At 37.0% G+C, this 23,832-nt stretch overlaps 1 protein-coding gene across 7 annotated transcripts in view; it reads right to left on the bottom strand.

Moving 5' to 3' along the window:
- Positions 1 to 23,832, bottom strand: part of LOC132125077 (membrane-associated guanylate kinase, WW and PDZ domain-containing protein 2-like) — an 88,795-nt gene that overhangs the window by 17,688 nt on the left and 47,275 nt on the right. For 6 of the 7 annotated variants that reach the window (XM_059536295.1, XM_059536297.1, XM_059536296.1 and 3 more), the window contains exons 7-11: positions 7,253 to 7,310; positions 7,005 to 7,120; positions 6,624 to 6,806; positions 2,978 to 3,486; positions 1,139 to 1,304 (exon numbers count right to left, since the gene is read on the bottom strand). In XM_059536295.1, coding sequence (XP_059392278.1) covers positions 1,139 to 1,304; positions 2,978 to 3,486; positions 6,624 to 6,806; positions 7,005 to 7,120; positions 7,253 to 7,310 — 1,032 coding nt within the window. The remainder of the gene's footprint in view (positions 1 to 1,138; positions 1,305 to 2,977; positions 3,487 to 6,623; positions 6,807 to 7,004; positions 7,121 to 7,252; positions 7,311 to 23,832) is intronic. The other variant, XM_059536298.1, reaches the window with a different exon arrangement.

A 23,832-nucleotide genomic window follows, 5' to 3' on the forward strand; every position in this document is an offset into this window, starting at 1 on the left:
TGGTTGGTGAGAGGTCCTTTAAGACCATAGCCTTCAATATAGTCATGAAACACGCAGAGGAGGTGAGAACAGCACAGCATAATTGGCAGGAAGCGTGGACGTAATTACTTGATTGATAGTGGTTTAGCGAAACAAGAACACATATCAGGTTTACTGTACACATAAAGAGACTGTACCGTTCTTCAAGATAGTTTCTATTAACTGCCTCATTCATTTTCATTCTAAGAATATCCTAATTAAGAAGGGTGATAAAATATTACGCTCTGCATGGACATTTCATTGAAAGTAAGCACTCTGATAAGTGGACTTGCATAGAATTAGTAGATTAGCTTGGCTCCAGTCTGAATATGCTAATAACTGTCCCCAGCTCTTGCCAAGAGATGATACAGTGTGCAATCTTGTGAAGGCTTTGCTAAAATTGCCCAAAAACAGCTCATCAGCTTCAATTATTCTGAAAGAAAACAGCTGAGAGTTTGAGAAATTGAGATGTACTGGTTAGTTTGGGAGGCAAAGCACACCTAGGAGTCTATAATAGGAATGTTTCTCTCCTCTTATTTAAAAATCTTGATAAATCAAAGTTTAAAGCAAGTTCAGAACGCTTAGAAAAGACTAAAAACCGAAGCACTGAAGCGTACAAAGTTACTTTCAACATTTCAATCAAAACTTTAAAGGAAAAGTTCACTCAAAAATGATATTCTGCGATCTTTAAATAATTATCATCAGTGTTTATGGCAAACTTGAGGAAAATTAACTAATTTAACAGTAAGTATTGGGTAACATCCACATTTAACCACAATAATTTTGTAAAAAAATAAAATAAAAACAGACTTAAATTTTGGTTTGTTTCAAACACAAAGCTGTCATGGTTTTTAAAATCTTGGAACATACAGGTTTTGGAGCTTTGGGCAGCTCTTGGTCACTATATGCGATCGTTGTACTGAAAAAGTGCAGTGTATGCATTTCCTCAAAAAAAAAAAAAAAAACACAAAAAAAGACAAATAGGCTGAGTAGATACTAACAGAAATTTCCATTTTCAGTGAACACTGTGCTTTGCCTAGGTCTGATGGAGATTTCAGGAAACCTTCAGCACCTTTCTGACGAACTTGGTTTTAAAAATGAAGGGTGGGAATGTGCGTACCTGCAGCTGCTCCTCTCTGAATGACAAGCGTAGCCTCTGTTCCCACTGGACAGTCCTTGAGCAGCTGCACCACCTGTGTGTGGTTGAGTCCCTGGAGACCCTTCTGATTAATCTCCACCATCAAATCTCCTTCACATAACCCCGGACAACCCTGCGGCTCCAGAACCTGATCCAAAAGTATAGAAACAATTATGACTCATATCGTGCTTTATAAATATAAATATATAAAACTACACAGCCTCGCACATGTACACGATTTATAAATTGAGAGAACAAATGAGTCAATTGTGCACACGATTTAGCAAATCAAGGGAACACAATAGTAATCATGTGCACATTTTAGTACTTCAAGGGAACGAATTAGTAAATTGTGCGCACAGTCTAGGACATCGAGGGGACGAATTAGTAAATCGTGCGCACGTTTTAGGACATCGAGGGGACGAATTAGTAAATCGTGAGCACGTTTTATGACAACCAGGGGAATGAATTAGTAAATCGTGCGCACGTTTTAGAACATCGAGGGAACGAATTAGTAAATCGTGCGCACGTTTTAGGACATCGAGGGAACGAATTAGTAAATCGTGCGCACGTTTTAGGACATCGAGGGAACGAATTAGTAAATCGTGCGCACGTTTTAGGACATCGAGGGGACGAATTAGTAAATCGTGCGCACGTTTTAGGACATCGAGGGAACGAATTAGTAAATCGTGCGCACGTTTTAGGACATCGAGGGAACGAATTAGTAAATCGTGCGCACGTTTTAAGACATCGAGGGAACGAATTAGTAAATCGTGAGCACGTTTTAGGACATCGAGGGAACGAATTAGTAAATCGTGCGCACGTTTTAGAACATCGAGGGAACGAATTAGTAAATCCTGCGCACGTTTTAGGACATCGAGGGGACGAATTAGTAAATTGTGCGCACGTTTTAGGACATCGAGGGAACGAATTAGTAAATCGTGCGCACGTTTTAGGACATCGAGGGAACGAATTAGTAAATCGTGCGCACGTTTTAAGACATCGAGGGAACGAATTAGTAAATCGTGAGCACGTTTTAGGACATCGAGGGAACGAATTAGTAAATCGTGCGCACGTTTTAGGACATCGAGGGAACGAATTAGTAAATCGTGCGCACGTTTTACGACATCGAGGGAACGAATTAGTAAATCGTGAGCACGTTTTAGGACATCGAGGGAATGAATTAGTAAATCGTGCGCACGTTTTAGGACATCGAGGGAACGAATTAGTAAATCGTGCGCACGTTTTACGACATCGAGGGAATGAATTAGTAAATCGTGCGCACGTTTTAGGACATCGAGGGAACGAATTAGTAAATCGTGCGCACGTTTTACGACATCGAGGGAATGAATTAGTAAATCGTGCGCACGTTTTAGGACATCCAGGGAACGAATTAGTAAATCGTGCGCACGTTTTAGGACATCGAGGGAATGAATTAGTAAATTGTGAGCACGTTTTATGACATCGATGGAACGAATTAGTAAATCGTGAGCACGTTTTATGACATCGAGGGAACGAATTAGTAAATCGTGAGCACGTTTTATGACAACCAGGGGTATGAATTAGTAAATCGTAAATTAGTAAATTCGTAAATTAGTAAAATTAACTAATTTAACAGTAAGTATTGGGTAACATCCACATTTAACCACAATAATTTTGTAAAAAATAAAATAAAAACAGACTTAAATTTTGGTTTGTTTCTAACACAAAGCTTTCATGGTTTTTAGCTAGCTAGCTAGCTAGATAGATAGATAGATAGATAGATAGATAGATAGATAGATAGATAGATAGATAGATAGAGTAACAAGGATATCAGCGTACCTGTTTGACTCTTTGCCCTGTGGGACTGTCGGCGATGGTGAACCCAAAACCCTCTGTGCCTTTGGTTATAGTGAGACTCAGAAGTTCAGCAGCCACTTGAGCGCCGGTGGTTGCACCTGAGGAAGACGCCATGGAAACGCTGTCATCGGGTGGGGGTCCCGGTGTGGTCAGGGATGGAGGCTGAGAGCCGTCCAGGTGTGTGTCTCCAGGATGGGGATGCGGGGTAAGGCCCTCACCATGCTCGGGTACTAAGCGTCCAGTCAAAGACATGTACTCCATGTAATTTTCATAGTTGTTCCTTCCATTGAGCAGCAGCGGGTGATCCACTAGGCCCAAAGGGGGCATAGAGGAACTAGCGGAGGGGTCTTCTGGGTCATAAGGGAGAGGGTAACCTCGACACAGCACCAGGGTGACACTCTGTCCAATAGGGACAGACTGGAAAACCTTCACCACATCGGCATGGGTGGTGCCCAAAACACAGATGTCATTGATGTAGACGATCACATCACCTAATGAAGAAATAATGAACAAAAATGAGAGAACTAAACAAAATATGAAGCGTCATACTCTCAAGTGCATTATGTCATCACTTTCAGATCTACCACTCTCTCAGAGCATATCCTGAAACTGGCTTAATTATTCAAGATATCGGCTCATAACATTTTACTGTAACTTTATGTCAGGATTACCATAAGTCCTCTTTTTCACAGACATGTCCTGGCTATGAAAAGTTATTTAAATAAGAATCCACATAAGCTGGAATTTTGCGTAACAGCAAAAGATTTTGCAATGCATTCAAGTTGGTTGCACAAATTTGACTTTTTTACAGCTCCTTGATTTTAAAGCAACTTCGGTGTGAGTTGTTCTTAATATATCATTACACTATTTACAATAACCAATGGAGCTTATTTTTTTCTGCGATATCTTGCTAAAATGTTAATGTGCCAGTAGACAGCAAGACAGCTCACTAGGTGTTGGAACAGAGCTATTATGTCATGTTTAAAGACACATACTAAGGGTTAATAAAATAGACATTTTTTTGACCCAAATGTTTACTAAATCATATCATTTCGGATTTAAGTCCTCTCCATGCTAGCTGGAGGCATATGCAAATAAAGCCACTGCCAGCATCACTATCTGTGAGGGCTTAGGGAAGTGATGTCATCTTCAGACCACACAGATGTGATACACTCCGAAAGTTAACACATGATCAAGGAAACAAACAAGCGATCCAGAAAGGTAGAGTTGCAGTGAGCACGCAAGTTTCCCATACTAGGTTAAGAGTTCCTCTACAAGGGAATAGAAAACTTATGAAAAAGCAGCAAATAAGTCTTCGGCGTCGGCCTGTGATGACTCACTCAAAGATGCTCTTTCATCACAGAAAAACATACTGCGACAAGCGTGACCTTGCGCTAGCTCTACGCAAGCTATTAGGGACTGCTGTCAAGCGGTGGCTACAGAGGTAATGATGTTTCCTAGCCCATGCACAGAGGGTTTTCTCCTGAGATCTGAGGTCACGGCTCAACGCTGCATATATATCGATTAGTGTCTATGCATTAAAAGGGTTGCATAATTTTAAATTCATAATTCCAAACAGTCCGGTGAAGTAACTATGGTTGGTCTGACAATCACTGGTAAAAAAACAGAAAGGTGTCACTGAAATTCTTTTTATATTTTAACTTATTTTTTGTTTTTATGTATAAATATTAATTACATATAAAATATATTTCCACAACTATTAATAGTTAATTGTTAATAATAACGATGTATATTAATAATTATATTTAAACATTATATTTTAAATAGTTATATAATACTATACGTAAACAAAATTGACTTACATTTCATATAATACACTTATCTATTTTTTATATTATAGGAATAGTACATTATAAGGAATATTAATAAATCACTTTACATCAAAAAATGCATATTAAAATATTATGTTCGAACACACACACACATACAGTATATATATATACACACACACACTGAACAAGATCATAAACGCAACGCTTTTGTTTTTGTCCCCATTTTTCAAACTCAAAGATCTTATGATTAGACAGCATGATTATTGCACTGGTGTGCCTTAGGCTGGCAACAATAAAAGGCCACTCTAAAATGTGCAGTTTTATCACACAGCACAATGCCACAGATGTCGCAAGTTCTGAGGGAGCGTGCATTTGACATGCTGACTGCAGGAATGTCCACCAGAGCTGTTCATTTCTCTACCATAAACCATCTCAAGAGGCATCACAGAGAATTTGGCAGTACATCCAACCAGCCTCACAACCACAGACCACGTGTAACCACACCAGCCCAGGAACTCCAGATCCAGCATCTTCACCTCCAAGATCGTCTGAGACCAGCCACCCAGACAGCTGCTGCAACAATCTGTTTGCATAACCAAAGAATTTCTGCACAAACTGTCAGAAACCGTCTCAGGGAAGCTTATCTGCATGCTTGTCGTCCTCATCGGGGTCTCGACCTGACTGCAGTTCATCATCGTAACCTACTTGAGTGGGAAAATGCTCACATTCAATGGCAACTGGCACTTTTGAGAGGATGGCACATTTTTATGGATGAATTCCGGTTTTCACTGTATAGGTCAGATGGCAGAAAGCGTGTATAGTGTCGTGTGGATGAGCAGTTTGCTGATGTCAACGTTGTGCATCGAGTGGCTCATGGTGGCGGTGGGGTTATGGTATGGGCAGGCGTATGTTATGGACAACGAACACAGGTGTATTTTATCGACGGCATTTTGAATGCAAAGAGATACAGTGACATGATCCTGAGGCCCATTGTTGTGCCATTCATCCAAGACCATCACCTCATGTTGCAGCATGATAATGCATGGCCCCTTGTTGCAAGGATTTGTACACAATTCCTGGGAGCTGAAAATATCCCAGTTCTTGCATGGCCAGCATACTTACCGAACATGTCACCCACTGAGCATGCTTGGGATGCTCTGGATGGCTTACATGACTCTGCATGTTCCAGTTCCTGCCAATATCCAGCAACTCTGCACAGCCATTGAAGAGGAGTGGACCAACATTCAACAGGCCACAATCAACAACCTGATTAGCTCTATGCGAATGTGTTGCACTGCGTGAGGCAAATGGCGGTCACACCAGATACTTATTGGTTTTCGTAAACCGCCCCCAGACCCCCCAATACAGTAAAACTAAACATTTTAGAGTGGCCTTTTATTGTGGTGAACCTAAGGCACACCTGTGCAATAATCATGCTGTCTAATCAGCATCTTGATATGCCACACCTGTGAGGTGGATGGATTATCTCAGCCAAGGAGAACTGCTTACTAACACAGATTTAGACAGATTTGTGAATAATATTTGAGAGAAATGGGCCTTTTGTGTACATAGAAAAAATCTTAGATCTTTGAGTTCAGCTCATGAAAAATGGGAGCAAAAACAAAAGTGTTGCACTTATAATTTTGTTCAGTGTATATGCATACATATTTTAATAGGAATATTAAAAACTTCACATCAAAACAACTACATTAATTTACATTAAATGACCAAAATTGACCTTTCTGCTAGAATACAAGCATAGAGATTAACACTGAACAAGAACACTGAAGAAGACAACATCTATCCTGAAGTCTTGATTTTCTCGACCTTCTCACCTGTTTCCATCTTGCCATCTTGGGCTGCAGGTCCCTCAGGTATGACGCTCTTGACCTGTAGGAACTCGTCCGGCTCGTCCCCACCAATGATGGTGAAGCCGAATCCCATGTTGCTCTTCTGTAGCACCGTGGTGAGAAACGTCCCTTTGAGTTGTGTGGCGTCCCTCGTGAATGGAGGCTTTTCTGTAAAGACAAACACATATAAACAATCAGAGGAATACACGGCATAACGCACAGCCATCTCTACTGCATGGTCTTTGGTGCTTCGATCAAGCTAAAGTGAAGTGAAAGTAGGGCACACCTAAGCAACCCGAAACCTAGAAACACCAATAAAACCAATTGGGTGAAGATGGAAATATGGGCCACAGAGAAAAGCAGTACCTCTATATATTGTGGGCAATGGCAGCGCCGATAGACCTTGACTTTGCATTTGCTGTTGCATCCTTCGTTTGGCCTCTAGGACGGGGTTCTCAAACTGTGTCCTTCTGTTAATGTGGCTGCGGGGCAGAACGAGCAGATATTTAAATCATGCTGGGACCCTCCCTCGGCACGCTTATTAAAGAGCATGACACGGATGATTCGGGGTCAGATTCGACTAAAATTTGAAAGAAAAATTCTGAAAAACTTACTCTACATAGTAACTGCCATAAATAGGGTCGTCTATTTTCTCCCAGCCATATGGAAGTTCTGTAAAAAAAAATATATATATGGTTGGCACCCCGATGCAAATGTTGTTTATCCCTGTTGCATGTGTATTTCATGCAGTCTGGGTTCTATTTACTGTTTCCCTGCATAATTTTGTTTTAAAAACAATTAAAATTTAAATGAGTGTATATGTGTGTGTGTGTGTTTAAAATTTTCACATTTAAATTTGAATTGTTTTAGTTTTAGAGAAACAATAACAATACACACTTGTACATAATATTGACTAATTAAGTATACATAGAATACATATGTATAAAATATAAACTATTACGAATATTAAAACATTAAATACATAAAAATGTATGTATTTAATATCAAATATAAAATATTTTAAAAGATTTCTACAATGGGATTTAAAAACTAAAATAAAATATCACACAAATTTTTTTTAAATGTTTCCTTGTCAACATGTTTACGTCAAAATACTACTATTATTAAAACATACTACTTTTACTAAAACTAAAACTGAAATAAAAATAAATGAACATTAGACAAAAACATTTTTTTTTATTATATATAAAACTTATATATAATTGATATATAAAACTACAAAAACTATAAAAATAAAAACATGAGGCTAAAATGACAAAAGCCAATAACCAAATTATTAAATTAAAACTTAAAAATACCAAAATAGTAATTAAAAGATGAATACTATAATAGTATAGAAATAATGCTAAAATAACAATGAGATTATTGAAATAAATGAGAAATGGTAAATGGTAAATGGACTGCATTTATATAGCGCTTTCAACAGACCACATGGTCATCCAAAGCGCTTTACAAGTTGCCTCACATTCACCCATTCACACACTCATTCATACACCGACTGCGGTGTCAGCCATTCAAGGCGCCATCCAGCTTGTCGGGAGCAGCTGGGGTTAGGTGTCTTGCTCAAGGACACCACGACACTTGGTCAGGTGGGGCCGGAGATTGAACCACCAACCTTCCGGTTTGTAGACAACCTACATGAACCACTGAGCCACTCTACCAGTGGCGTAGCCACGGGTGTGCCAGGGTGTGCCTGTGCCACCCACAGTGGCAGCTGGCACACCTAAAAATAGATGCAGAATTATTTTTTATAGTCTCAATAAAAAATGTTTACTAAACTTGGGCTATTGTTGTTTACTTAGAAAATATATTTTTTTAAATCAACCCTTTCACGCGTAAGTTACAAATATTTTAACTGACCCCTTGTTTCCATGGCGACGCGTCATGATTGTCACGTGACACACCGCAGCCACTAACAGATGTATCGGTATTCCTTTTATTTCGTTTTTCATTTTTTATTAAAATATATACACAAACTTGCTTACCATGTCAACTATCATATATTTCAATTCTTCGTTTAAAAACCTTTATAAATTATCTTGATCTATAACGAGATAAGCGCTGCAGTTCAGAGTCCTGTCAGCCGGATTTAACGTACAGCACATGAATTCCCCAGTGTTTCCCGAAATACATGAAAGTAAGTGGCTGTTGAACTGGATGAAGAATAGAGTAAACTTTATTGTTCTGCTTTGTCAGTCTGATATATGAATAAAACACGTTGGCAAATTACATTTGATTAGATAGTTTTTGCTGCTTCCATAGAAATCAGTGTGTATTTTACAAACTACCAATGTATTGGTTTACTAGTGATTATGTATATTTAAATGTATGAAACCTAAAATAAACATTATGTGGTCGAAAATATGACAAGCGCTGAGCGCGTCCGTCTCTGGCTCAGTGCCAGCCAACGCGCGAAAGCTGTTTAAATCTGGGAGTTCTGTGATGCCAATGAACATTCTAAATCAGACTCTCAGGGGCACAGAAATAAGAATCCAATATATGGTGCAATAATGCTAAAAATTTTTAAATGTAATTTACATTTTAAATTATTTTTGTTAAAATATATCTGCCGACATTCGGACTGCCAACCAATCAGCAAACAGCAGCTGACTGTGACCCCAGCAGTCTATGATATAAACAGATATTTTTTGATTGCACATTGCTAGCTAGCAATATGTCGCAGAGCTCCTTTCTTAATTTTTTTTTTAGCAAAAAACCTCGGCTTGATGGACAGCCTGACACAAGGCCTTAACGTTACACCTGATGAGGATGCTTCTCCCTCCCCGGGCCCAACATCAACAGACAGTGTTGCCAGATTGGAAATGTCCAAGTATCGTACCAGAAGTTCAAAATTATCGTATTTGAAAGAAAATTATTACATTTAACAATTAACTACATTTTGACACAAACTCCAAATTACCACTAGGAGTATGGTTGGACGGAAGCAGTGCGACAAAAATACTATCCCATAATTTTGCACAGTAATCTGACAATAAATGCGGCACACCCAGATTTTCATATGCACACCCAGAGTCTCTTTTCTTGCTACACTACTGCACTCTACTATATACAGAGGTGGAAAGTAACGAATTACATTTACTCGCGTTACTGTAATTGAGTAGCTTTTTTGTGTACTTCTACTTTTTTAAGTATTTTTTTTAATCTGTAATTTTACTTTTACTTAAGTATATTTAGTTTGAAGTATTGTACTTCGCTACATTTTAAAACACATTAATTACTGAGTAAAAAAAAAATCGCTCCCTGGAAGCTATGTCAGTAAATAATGGGCAGGAGGGCAAACTGGCGCTAAAATCACAAGAAAGATGCAGACGGACAAAACAGGCGTTAGTGGTGCAGACACCGCTGAAAACGAAACCCCGTCATATTCTGAAGTTGAACTTGAAGGAAATGAAGTGAACCCCTGCCCATATTTATACTCTATTATGCTGTGTATGCTGTGCTTGCCTAGGGAGACCAAACTAGCAGTTTATAAAATCTCGACAAGACATCAACCCCACGTAATGTAAAAAAACAAAAAAAACAACGGTCAAATATGTACTATTGTGTATTATGTATTGTGTTAATCAGCTACAAGTCGGCTGACTCGATTTTCTTCTCATACATTCCCGCAGCGTCACAGTGCATTTCCCTAAAGAAGCCGAGCGACTTCAATGGGGCTTTCTTTGAACAGTTTTTTTCTGTGCTCCGAAGCTAGACGGTCATTGGATAAATGCTGCGATTATGTCCCGCCCACGGACGCTCATCGTCTCTGGAGGTGAATGAAGACTGGGCTTCCGCGTGATGATTGGAGGATCTGTCGATCTCCTTTTGACTGACAGCGGTCTGCACCATAAGAAGTCGGTGAAGCTGTTTCACGCTCAGTCCCATGATCGCGGATTTCTCAAGTGTATTCGAAAGACAAACTGCGGCAATATTTCTTGATATTTGTAAAATGCAGAACCACCACAAAATTGAATTGGTAACTAAGATTGAAAATGTGCGCGCGCACGCACGCACACACACACACACACACACACACACACACACTATAGCCATCTAGTGGTTAAAGTGATTTATTACAATTTTTAAACTGAATTTCCCCAAAAATGGGCAAAAATCTTACATTAAACCTTATAAAATTATCCATGGTATCCCCATGTATGAAAGTTAGAAATCTGGGTCTTTTATGAAGTGAATTTTACCTGAAATGCTTTTTTCTTTTTTTGTAAAAAAAAAAAAGCCTATTTAAATAAATATTTATTTATTTATAGAAATGTAAAAGATTTAAATCCTCCAAAAACTGTACAAAGTTTAGTAAAAACATAAATGAACAGAGTAAAATTATATTTGTAAAAAATTTAAATATTTTACTATTACAAAATGAAATGTTATTGTCTGGGGTCAAAAAGACCCCGAGTGTCACTACAAATGAAGACCATCAGAGGGTTATAATGTAGGCCGAAAATGAGCTTCCCCTCTTTGAAAGACCAGCAGCCGCCAATGATATATATATATATATATATATATATATATATATTTATATATTTATATTTATTAAATATATATTTATATTTATATATATATATTTATATATATATATATATATATATTTTTTTTTTTTTTTACAACAGGACAGCAAACTAAGAGACTTGCATTTTAGACACCATATTGCCGGTTTTTGCTCTATTTCTACAACAAAAATTTATTCCAAACACAGCCACCGAAGCAAAATTTTGCATCTCTGAGCAACATGACAGTGTTTCGTTTCTGAATGAATCAACCGTTTAAATGATTTGGTTCAATCGCAATGACTCACTTATTAACAGAGACTTGCTGACACATACTGGCCATTTTAATTTCACATTTAAAGTATCTTTTGATTTTTTTTTTTTTTATAATTAAGTTTTTATAATTTCAAATGAGCATTCAACATTTTATGTCTGGCATATCAAAACATTATTCATGCATTTGTAACTGCAGGTTAAATGCATTCTTGTCCTGCACTAAACAGTGTGTAAATACATCTAAATGCCACGTCCGATGAAGCTTTTGCATTTCCTCTGTATTGAAAAGATGAGTTTGTTGATAATGATTTGCCTGGTAACAGCCCAAATGTTTTATTATTCTAAATAACTGATTCCTTTAATTAAAAACAACTAGTTTGAGATTAATAGACCTATCCCAGGGGTGTCAAACTCAGTTCCTGGAGGGCCGTAGCCCTGCAGAGTTTAGTTCTAACCCTGCTCCAGCACACATATCATGTAGTTTTCAAATAAACCTAAATGATTAGATTAGCTGGATCAGGTGTGTTTAATTAGGGTTATATCTAAACTGTGCAGGACTGTGGCCCTCCAGGAACTGAGTTTGACAACCTTGGCCTGTCCCATTTTTGACTCCCTCCCACTGTTAAAATGTAACTAAGTAATTTTTACTCTGAGTAAATTTTAAATGAGCTACTTTTTACTTTTACTTGAGTTGATTTTTTAGACTGGTACTTTTACTTGTACTTAAGTAAAATTTCATTAATGTAATGGTACTTTTACTTGAGTAGAATATTTTTGTACTCTTTCCACCTCTGACTATATATAAATATATATATATATATATAAATATATAGTAGAGTAGAAACAACTAATTAAAATCGATTATTAAAATAGTTGTCAACTAATTTAGTCATCGATTAGTTGCTAAACAACTTTTATTTGCCGTAAGCGGCTCATTTTGTGCATATTTTAAATCTGCGGTGACCAAAGTGTGGCAGTAATGAGCCACTGCAGGTTTTATTTAGCCAGTACAGCAGGAGAAGTAGCGAATAGCCAATAGCTGGCCTCGTTTTATGTCACGTGCTTCCCGAACTGCGTCTGCTGCATTCAGTGAGTTGGTGGAGACAGACGGCAGTGGAGTAAGTTTGAGAAAGAAAAAGAAAGAAAAAGAAAAGAGCGGAAGATAAAACTAATCGAACGAAATCATCCAAAGTGTGGGAGTACTTTACTTTGAGTCTTCAAAAAAGAAGAGTAACCTGTAAACTCTGCACCACTGAACTAACTGTTTAAGACTTTTATTTGTGCAGATTCTCCAGTACAATGTTGTTTGCGAATGTTTGGTCGTAAAAGCTAATAACATTGCTTTTTAACAGTTAACATTTACAAACATGTTCTGTGATCAGTTTGTAGTTTACCAGTACATAATTCAGTCTTGCAGCCTAATTATGACTGAATGAGAGAGGTAAATGTGTAAATGTATTTGAAATGCACATTTTTTCCTAAGTATTTACTGCTCTTTTTCACACAGCAGGTTTTTTGTGTGTCAATTATTTTTTTCTTCTGGACAACCTTCTGATGGATTTTACTTTAAAATGTGAGTTCCATTCAGGTTTCATGCCACTGGCACTTTATTCAAAGGATTGTTTACAATTTCAAAGCATAAAGCTGTTTCCAAGGTATAAGTTGTGTGTTTACAGGAAAAAAAATAATAGAATGCAATGTACTGCAAATTTATTCTGTTTTATTCTTATTCTTTGTGAAAATATTTTCTGAAAGATTCCTTAATAAGCTATGTTCGGGATGTTAAACTACTTTAGGAGCCCTAAGGACTGCCATGGTGAAAACATTATTTGAAATCTCCTTGTGAAATTTGCTAGAGTATGGGTCAGTGTTTTGATTGCAGAAGAGTTTGGCAAAGGATAACTAACACATAATAAAACAAAACTTCAGGTATATTTTTGATGAGGATATGACCATGCAAAATGGTTAATATCTCTAAAAAGTCTATGTTGAATGATAAAGACCCTTTGTTAATAATTTAATTGGAAAAAATGGGCAAAACTAAAATATAAGTATATAAAGATTAATCGATTAATCGTAAAAATAATCGACAGATTAATCGATTATCAAAATAATAGTTAGTTGCATCCCTAATATATAGATCGATAGAGCATACACACACAACAACAATATATTTATATAACTATATATTTTTTCTTAATTTCTTTTAACAATATTTATATTTTATATTTAGATATTATATTTTTTATTCCTTTATTCTCATATTCTTTATTTGCTTAGTCTAAAGTGAAATTTTATTATTTTAAACTTTTCTCTTTTTTTATCATGCCTATGTAAAGCAATTGGAATTAGAAATGTTTATTAAATGTGCTATATAAATAAAATTTCCTTGCCTTGATATTGCATTATTTAATCAGGCTTCAAGTGAATTATTACCATAATTTCATATTCATAAATGAATACGACAATGGTTGAAAGGTATGAAACCTTCAGAAGCAACAAGCTTAAAATGAGCTATTTAATGCACGGCACGAAGCATCAATGTCATGAAACCATTCCTCACACTTTTCATTATACTGAAGCCCAGTCCAGTAAATCAATAAGCCCAGGCATGCCTGCAGTGTATGATAATACACAGTGCAAATCAGTCTAGACGTCTTTTAAAAAAACATTCCCTGCGCATGCCAGAATTTGGCCTCTGTATCCCAAACAATCCAGCCGGCCGTTCACGCTGGCAGTCAGTGTGTAAAACAAAGCTTAATTAGGACACACAGCGGTAAGTTAGGGGAAGTCTGGCAGCCCAAAGGTTACAGCCAACATACTTTCATGCAATTCAATCCGCCTGTGAGACACAAAACAAATTAAAGGTCTGGCGAAATCACCATGACAACAAAGGGCTGTCATCACGTGTGGTATTCAAGATGCTTTTTCCTGTGTCTGCTGTTTTTCAGCCAAATTTGACGTTATTGAAACATCAAGAAGAAATAGGCTACATTCGCAAACTCATGCAGTAATTATCAAAAACATTGACAGTGGGACATGCTGCAGTTTTTGCCAGCATTCTTCAAAACATGTAGATATACATGCAGATGAAGTCATCTATGCATGTGTGAATAAATGGTGTGCACTACACATGCACACGCACACAAACGCAAGGCTAAACCCCCAAACAGTGCTTGAGGAACTACCGAAAAACCACTCATAACAACCTAGCAACCATTTTGAACACCAACACCTAACCACGTTCTAGCTATGTCCTAGTAATCATTCAGAATACCCAAGCCACCACCAAACAATGTCCTAAAATCTACTAGCAATCACCTGAAATGGCCTTACAATTACTCAGAATACCCTAGAAACTTCCTAGCAACCAGTCAGAACACAACAGCAATTACTAAACAATGCATGATGAACTACCTAGCAAACACCATTTAGAATTCCCTAACAAACATAAAGCAATACCATAGCAACCACCAAACAATGCCCTAGCAACCCCTAAGGACTCCCTGACAACCACCAAACAATGCCCTAGCAACCCCTAAGAACTCCCTGACAACCACCAAACAATGCTTAAGAAACCGCCAAAACAATGCCCTAACTGTCACACTGTCTGGTCTCTGTTTCCCTGGGTGTCCACTAGTGGGCTCACTTCCCCTTAGGCACCTTACCGTAGGCACTACAATTCCCACTAGCCTTGTCCCTTCATCACAGTAATTGCACTCCTGTTAATTGCACCAGGTGTCTTCACTTATTAGTCATTAGTCTCCCTATATTTACCAGTCTTTTCCTGTTGTCTGGATGGAGTCCTTACCTTCCGTTTCGGATTACCCTTAATAAAAACATACTGCTATTGGATCTATTGTTCCCTGTGTTTCACTGGGTCACCGAACGTCACTCTAACAACCCCTCAGAACTCCCTGACAACCACCGAACAATGTTCAAGCAACCGCCCAACTATGCCTGAGCAACTCCTTAGAAGTAAGAGCACCTAGCAATTCTATTGTAATACCCTGGCAACCACTCCAAACACTCTAACAAACCACCAAGAAGTGCAAACCAAGAAGTGCTCGTCCTAGAAGTGCAAACTCCTAGAAAGTCATATCAACCACAAAGAACACTGTAGCACACCTAAAAGGACCTTACAAACTTTCTGAATACCCTAGAAACCGAGCAACCAATCAGAACATACTAGCAATGAACAAACAATGCTTGAGGAACTGCCTTGCACCTACCAATAAGAGCTTCTTGAGAACCATCCAACTATGCCCTGGTAACCATTAAGAACTCCCTAGCAACCATAACATCCTAACAACATCCTAGCAACCACCAAGAACACAGTAACAATTGGCCAAAATGACCTCACAATCATTCAGAATATCCTAGAAACCATCTAGAAACATTCTAGCAACTTCTCTGAACACCCTAACAATCATCAAAGATCATAGAATGACCTATCAGCAACACAGAACACTTTAGTGATTACATAAAATGACCTCACAAGCATTCAAAATACCCTAGAAACCAAGCAAACAGTCAAGACATCAAACTAGAAACCACTTAGCAATATCAAAGCAACTCCTCAGAAGCCCCTGGCAACCCCCAAGCAATGCCCTAGCAACCGCGGAGTAGTAAAAACACATATCAATGTTATTGTAATGCCCTAACAACCACTCAGAACTCCGTAGAAACTCCCAAACAATTCCCTAGCAACCCAGCAAAAGTAAGAACACCTAGGAATCTTATTGTAACGCCCTAGCAACCACTCATAACTCCCTAGCAACCTCCAAACAATGCCCTAGCAACCCCACAGAAGTAAGAATCATAGAGTAGAATCATACAAGTAGATGCTTCATTAGGCCACAATATGTAAGCCATCCACCATTCACGGTCTCTGAACCCTCCAGCGGAAGTTAACTGTGTGCGTCTACAACAGCAAGTTTTACACATGTATATCTTTAAATATTCATTTATTTATTTTGGATGAACGACCTAAATGGTGGGCTTATTAACCTCACAGAGCACCCTAGCAGTCACCTAAAATGAGCATACAACATTCAGAATATACTAGAAATCACCTAGCAACATCCTAGCAACCACCAAACAATGCCCTGGCAACCATTGAGAACATCCTGGTATCACAGTGGGCATTTTTCATGGACAATGCTGCAATTAAAAATTTAAATTTTTTTCTTCAACATTTTTCCTAACACACACTTTAGTGTGTTAAACAAGTAGGTAGTAAGCAAGTAAACAAACAAGTAAACAAGCAAACAAAAATCTACAGCCTCTACATTGACACACATAAAGAGGGTCTACAGACATGCCCTTAAAGCAGGTTTTTTACTCATACGGTGTCAAAAGAAGCCATGCTGTGTTCAGATAATCATTAGTTGAGTGAATGGACGCTGCGCTGAACAGAACGTTGGGCCGGAGGAGGCAGGAGCAGGTGTGACGACCAACGAGGTTCTCGCACCTCCCTAGGAGGGTTACAGGAATCAATTCCCTCCTACACACACACAGCAACCTGCTAAACTGCATCCACTAAGACTTGACCCTTCTCCTAACAATCAAATCCAGTCTTATATTAAGGGTTTACATTAAGAACAAACCTTTCCCAGGCTGTCATCCAAGAGGAAACAGGACGAGCCTCTTATGTGTGTCACATACACTGCTTTTATGGCGCTCGCTTTGTGTCATTTCTTTCCTAACCAAGCTAAAAGACGTGTTAACGTGCGTGTGGAGAACGTCTGAACGTCTGCACATCTGAACGTCTGCACGTCTGAACGTACTTTTACGCAGCTACTTGTATGATGGATTAATAACTAACTAACTAACTAACTGTATTTTATATGTAGGCTACATTTCTGAAATGCATTTTCTGTAAAGCGGCTTTGAAACAATATGTATTGTGAAACTAAATTTGAATTTAATTTAATGGACTTGTCTTATTTGAGACACTGTTAAACAGTAATTTAAGCGATTATTAAATTAGATTAAGTAATTTTTAGCAGAGAAAATCACATGAATAGCTATAGACTACATAGGCCTAGCTTTTAACATACTTGAAGAATATTAAGAAAATACTATTTAGGTGTGGATACATTAAAAAAAACTAATCTCAACAGTAAAAAGCTTTGAATGTATTTTGAAATATCAATTATGCACGAGCCTGCATGGGAATAGGAAATAGGCTATATAGGCTGCAATAATAATAATAAAAAAGCTAGTAGAGTGGATGCATTACTTAATTATATTCTGAATTTATATGTTATAAAAAATGGTTCTATGAACTTCTAGCAAGCTCATTTAAACCGAGTTGTAAATGCCGAAATGAAAGGAGGCTTAATAAATATTATACTACTAAATATCAATATAAAATTGCCAGTAGATGACGCCAAGGCCCTGTTCTATTGAGATTTCTGGTTGATGTTCAACCTATTCTTTCAAAAACACAAATATATATTTAACATCCACACAACTACTTCTTTCAGACAATTGCAGTTGTTCTGATGTGGTGCTTTTTGGAACTGTATTTTCATTGACTATTGTGTGAAATGCCAGTCATTAATATATTGTTTATTTACAGGCATTCTGGTTTTCTAAAAACTGTTCATATATGCTTCAATCATTCAAACGTTTTTAGACAGAACAGGTGTGTAATCAGACATTATTTTGTGGCCCCGCCACCAGGAGATGTTCTGAGTTAAGGGGCGAAACGTCAATGAGCGGTGGTCCCCAGCTGAAGACCCTGCAGCAAAACCACATGGTATGCGGTCAGGTTTAGGCCTGCCTCAGGGAAAAGGATGGGATAATAACTACTTAGCTGTTATCATATCAAAATGATCATAATAAGAGTTTTTTTTTTTTTTTTTTGCAGCAAATTGGTATATCAGAATTATTTCTGAAGGGTCGTGTTACTGGAGTAATGATGCAAAAAAATTCAGCCATGAAATTTCAATAAATTACATTTCGAAATATATTCAAATAGAAAACATTTTAATAGACTAGTAAAAATATTTCAAAATTTTCAAATACAGATTTGCAGTACTTGGATCAAATAAATGCAGGCTTAGGGAACAGAAGAGACTTCTTTAAAAAACATTAACAAGCTTACTGTTCAAAAACTTTTGACTGGTAGTGGATACTATAGGCAACTTAATTTTTTCTCTAAGTTCTAGCTTTTAATTGGCTTAGAAAAATATAACTGCTGGACAATAACAAATAATAATGATTTGTTACAAACACTTTTTTATCACATAATAAGGCAGAGTAGTTTCTATACTGTAATAAATGCTATGTCAATTAGAACTGCATTGTTCATATGCTTTATTTATCACCTGCTGGAGATTTGTTTGGATTTGAAAAAAAAAACAAAACCGAAAACAACTGTTTTCAAACAACGCTAGCTGGATGCTGTTGTCCATATTAGGAGTTTCCTGTTATTATCATAGTAACATTCAGATAATAATTAAAATATTAAATATTAAAATTATGGGGGGGGGGGATTAATAATGATTTGATGAATGTAGACGAATCAAGTTACAGGAAGTTAGGCTACTCATTTCACATCGTAAGAAAATAGCTTTACAAAAAGCCCTATTGTAAGCTTTAGCCTTATGTTAAGCAGTTTTAGGGCTGGCCGATTTCACGAAATATGTTTCTGATATAAATGATAGCTACACTGTTTGATATTAACCTAGTCCCATTATATTTAATAATTTGCCCAGCATTTACCCTGTGTCACTTTTAGTGGGCGATGGGCATGACTGCATGAAATGTCTAGGCCTATTACAAGGAGATATATTTTATAAGCAGATATAGGACAATATTTTATGCATGTCATGCAGGGCTACGTAATTTACATCATTTGTTTATGTTTCTTCGTTTTTCCATTAGGGTCAGTGAATACACACAAACTCGTGATTTTACACAAAATATGATAATTCACTATCTATTTTAGTAAGACATCGGATAAATCCGAAAGTGTGTTTTATTTTATTTTAAAGCAAAACGAAGACGACAAATAAGACAATAATATAAGCTACCAAATAGCCTAAAACCATTGGGTTTTGTGCGTGCGAATGTATGACTGCATGGGCTACATTTAATAGAGTGCTCGGCTTTATAAAAACTTTAGTGTAGCTCTATTAAATGGTAAGTTTATGTTAAACAATTTTAATTATAAGAATAACAGTAACCGGCAATCAGAAGTATGCTAATTAATTTTACAACCCGAATTCCGGAAAAGTTGGGACGTTTTTTAAATTTTAATAAAATGAAAACTAAAAGACTTTCAAATCACATGAGCCAATATTTTATTCACAATAGAACATAGATAACATAGCAAATGTTTAAACTGAGAAAGTTTACAATTTTATGCACAAAATGAGCTCATTTCAATTTTGATTTCTGCTACAGGTCTCAAAATAGTTGGGACGGGGCATGTTTACCATGGTGTAGCATCTCCTTTTCTTTTCAAAACAGTTTGAAGACGTCTGGGCATTGAGGCTATGAGTTGCTGGAGTTTTGCTGTTGGAATTTGGTCCCATTCTTGCCTTATATAGATTTCCAGCTGCTGAAGAGTTCGTGGTCGTCTTTGACGTATTTTTCGTTTAATGATGCGCCAAATGTTCTCTATAGGTGAAAGATCTGGACTGCAGGCAGGCCAGGTTAGCACCCGGACTCTTCTACGACGAAGCCATGCTGTTGTTATAGCTGCAGTATGTGGTTTTGCATTGTCCTGCTGAAATAAACAAGGCCTTCCCTGCAATAGACGTTGTTTGGAGGGAAGCATATGTTGCTCTAAAACCTTTATATACCTTTCAGCATTCACAGAGCCTTCCAAAACATGCAAGCTGCCCATATCGTATGCACTTATGCACCCCCATACCATCAGAGATGCTGGCTTTTGAACTGAACGCTGATAACATGCTGGAAGGTCTCCCTCCTCTTTAGCCCGGAGGACACGGCGTCCGTGATTTCCAACAAGAATGTCAAATTTGTACTCGTCTGACCATAAAACACTATTCCACTTTGAAATAGTCCATTTTAAATGAGCCTTGGCCCACAGGACACGACGGCGCTTCTGGACCATGTTCACATATGGCTTCCTTTTTGCATGATAGCGCTTTAGTTGGCATCTGCTGATGGCACGGCGAATTGTGTTTACCGACAGTGGTTTCTGAAAGTATTCCTGGGCCCATTTAGTAATGTCATTGACACAATCATGCCGATGAGTGATGCAGTGTCGTCTGAGAGCCCGAAGACCACGGGCATCCAATAAAGGTCTCTGGCCTTGTCCCTTACGCACAGAGATTTCTCCAGTTTCTCTGAATCTTTTGATGATGTTATGCACTGTAGATGATGAGATTTGCAAAGCCTTTGCAATTTGACGTTGAGGAACATTGTTTTTAAAGTTTTCCAAAAAATTTTCACGCAGTCTTTCACAGATTGGAGAGCCTCTACCCATCTTTACTTCTGAGAGACTCTGCTTCTCTAAGACAAAGCTTTTATAGCTAATCATGTTACAGACCTGATATCAATTAACTTAATTAATCACTAGATGTTCTCCCAGCTGAATCTTTTCAAAACTGCTTGCTTTTTTAGCCATTTGTTGCCCCAGCCTTTTTGAAACCTGTAGCAGGCATTAAATTTTAAATGAGCTAATTAAGTGGATAAAAGTGTAAAATTTCTCAGTTTAAACATTTGCTACGTTATCTATGTTCTATTGTGAATAAAACATTGGCTCATGTGATTTGAAATTCCTTTAGTTTTCATTTTATTAAAATTTAAAAAACGTCCCAACTTTTCCGGAATTCGGGTTGTAGTTTAAAATCCAATAAGCTTTAAATTGGTTTCTGAATGGTTATTTAATAATAAATGCAGTATCTATAAATGAACTTGAGGCATGCAGACCGGCTGCTGCACGGCTTTAACCAATCTTAAACAAACAAATAATGATATGAACCACTTTTTCTGAATTTTACTAGCCCATTTTATTTGTCTCTCATAAGATCGTATATACATGACAATATACTTTTATCTATCATTGGGATACCAAATGTATAACAGACATTCAGCATTATAGAAATAAATAAATCAAATGTAGTCCTGAGTAAACTGCCAAAATAAGATTATGATAATGTCTATAACAGTAAATTTATGAGAAAATAAGGAAAATTAGGCGGGCAGATGTACAGACGTTAAGACGTGCAGACGTTCAGACGTGAAAACGTGCAGACGTTATCCACACGTTAATTTCTAACGTGACGCCGCTGTCACGTCTGTAAAGATCAACAGCTACACGTTATTGACGTGTCTACGTGATGTGATATTTGCGTGTACGTCTCCATATAAAACAAATGGAGACGTACACGCACGTATACACATGTGTTATCTGTCGTGCTTGTCAGTCTCGTCGCCGAACGAAACATTTCGAGCTCCATAGCTTTAACTCCGAGAGAAATGTTAAATATTTAATCTTACTTATAATAGGTCATATTTATTACTTCTTTTTATAATGTATAATTGTAACTTAGAGGGAGGGGGAAACAACATGTTTTAAAAACTAAAAATTAATATTTTTATTAACATTTACTCAAAGTTCCTGCAGATTATTGCAAATTAGAAATGTAAAAAATTATGTTGGAAATTATTTATAAAAACAACAAATATTGACAACAGAATATGGTGTCATGTTCTAAGGCAGCCGTTTTAATAAATAAATTATAAACAACAAATAAATATTTAAAATATTTGAATATATTACATACTGAAAATGACCGCAATACTGCCAACCACATTTAAAAATTTAATGAATTTAACATGTTATGAGGTATATTCTATTTAATGTACCACAACCAGAAAACAATAACAAATAATCATATTCAAAATGTTTTTTTCATTCATAAATGTAACAAATTTTATTAGCTTCTATAATGCTTAATAGATCAACTAAGCTTAATTAACTTTTTAATGATCAATACAATATAAATAATAATATAGAAAATATATCACCTACTCATCGTTGCAATTTTTAAAATAAATAATTCTATCAGTCTTAACCGATTAATAATGTACCATATTTGGAAAATAATTCTGAAACATCCATATTTTTAAAGAAAATTCTATATGTTTTTTATTTAGGATCTTTTGGATCCTTCGAGGTTTTAAGACAATTATCTAACCCAGACCACCTTAAATATCTTTCCTCAAGCCTCCTTAAATCAATGTTCCTCCAACGGCAGTTGCCATGGCAACTATGGGAGAAGTCTCTTTTTCAGGTTCTTTCATTCACTGAGTGGCTTATGTATATTTGAGTGCATTGAATGCTCAAGTGTAAATATGAGTGTGTGCATATGTGCCGTATGAGTCTTTAAAAGTCCTGTGAAATTTATGCTCGCAAAACCAACAAGCAGGGCTGGTAAATTTTGGAGCGTGAGAACAATGGAAAAATTATTCCATTGTTGCTAAATTAATAAGGCAGGCAATCTAAATTACACCAGGGACTAATTTTGACGGCAAAATTAGGTAGACACGGACCGATCATCTTTTATCTAACCTTTGATGGGAATTTATGATAAAACTTTGCCGCCCCATGAGGATCATAAGCTAACAGACATCTGAAGTACTTTCTGAATCATGTACATGTCTGAACTTTGAAGACAGACGTGGATCAAATTTGCAGTGTACAGAGTGATTTCTTCGCAGCAGTTATTATTGAACATAATGGAAATCAATCATGATTATGTGTATAAGCTTACATTGCTGCACAGACGTGCCCAAAAAAATAGATCTATGCTGTACTACAGAGAGGGAGATTAGCAGTCATGTCACAGAGAGGAATTAAAAGGCCTGTGGAAAGAGATATTGATTTCTCTGGCCCCATTAAATTGCATTTTAATTCAACAGAGGGTTTCAAAGATGGTAGATTTGGGAACACAGAGTCACCATGCATGTTTAACAGTCTGGCTGTGAAGAAAACAAAAAAATACAGGTTTTGAGCAAGCTAATGGATATATCATGCTGACTTGTGCTCCATTTTTAGAGCACAGGTAATATGACAAGTGTGGATGAAGAAAAAAAAAATTACAAAATAATGGTTGGCTGTAAAAATGATTAGATGACTTTATGGAAGCATAGATGGATGGATGGATGAATGGATGAACAAATAAATGAATGCATGGAGAGTAGAAGAATGCTGGTTAGATGGCTTTATGAGTACATTTATAACAAAAAAATAATGAATCAATAGAAAGGATGATGAATGAAGGAAGGAAGGAATAAATAGCTTTCTGGTAAAATGAATGAATGAATGAATGAATGAATGGATCCTCAAACAATTGGTGACTGAATGAACAAACAAAACAGAAGAGAGAATAGATAGCCTA

This window comes from Carassius carassius, chromosome 43 (genome assembly GCF_963082965.1).
Source record: "Carassius carassius chromosome 43, fCarCar2.1, whole genome shotgun sequence".
In the NCBI taxonomy this organism is placed as follows: Eukaryota; Metazoa; Chordata; class Actinopteri; order Cypriniformes; family Cyprinidae; genus Carassius; species Carassius carassius.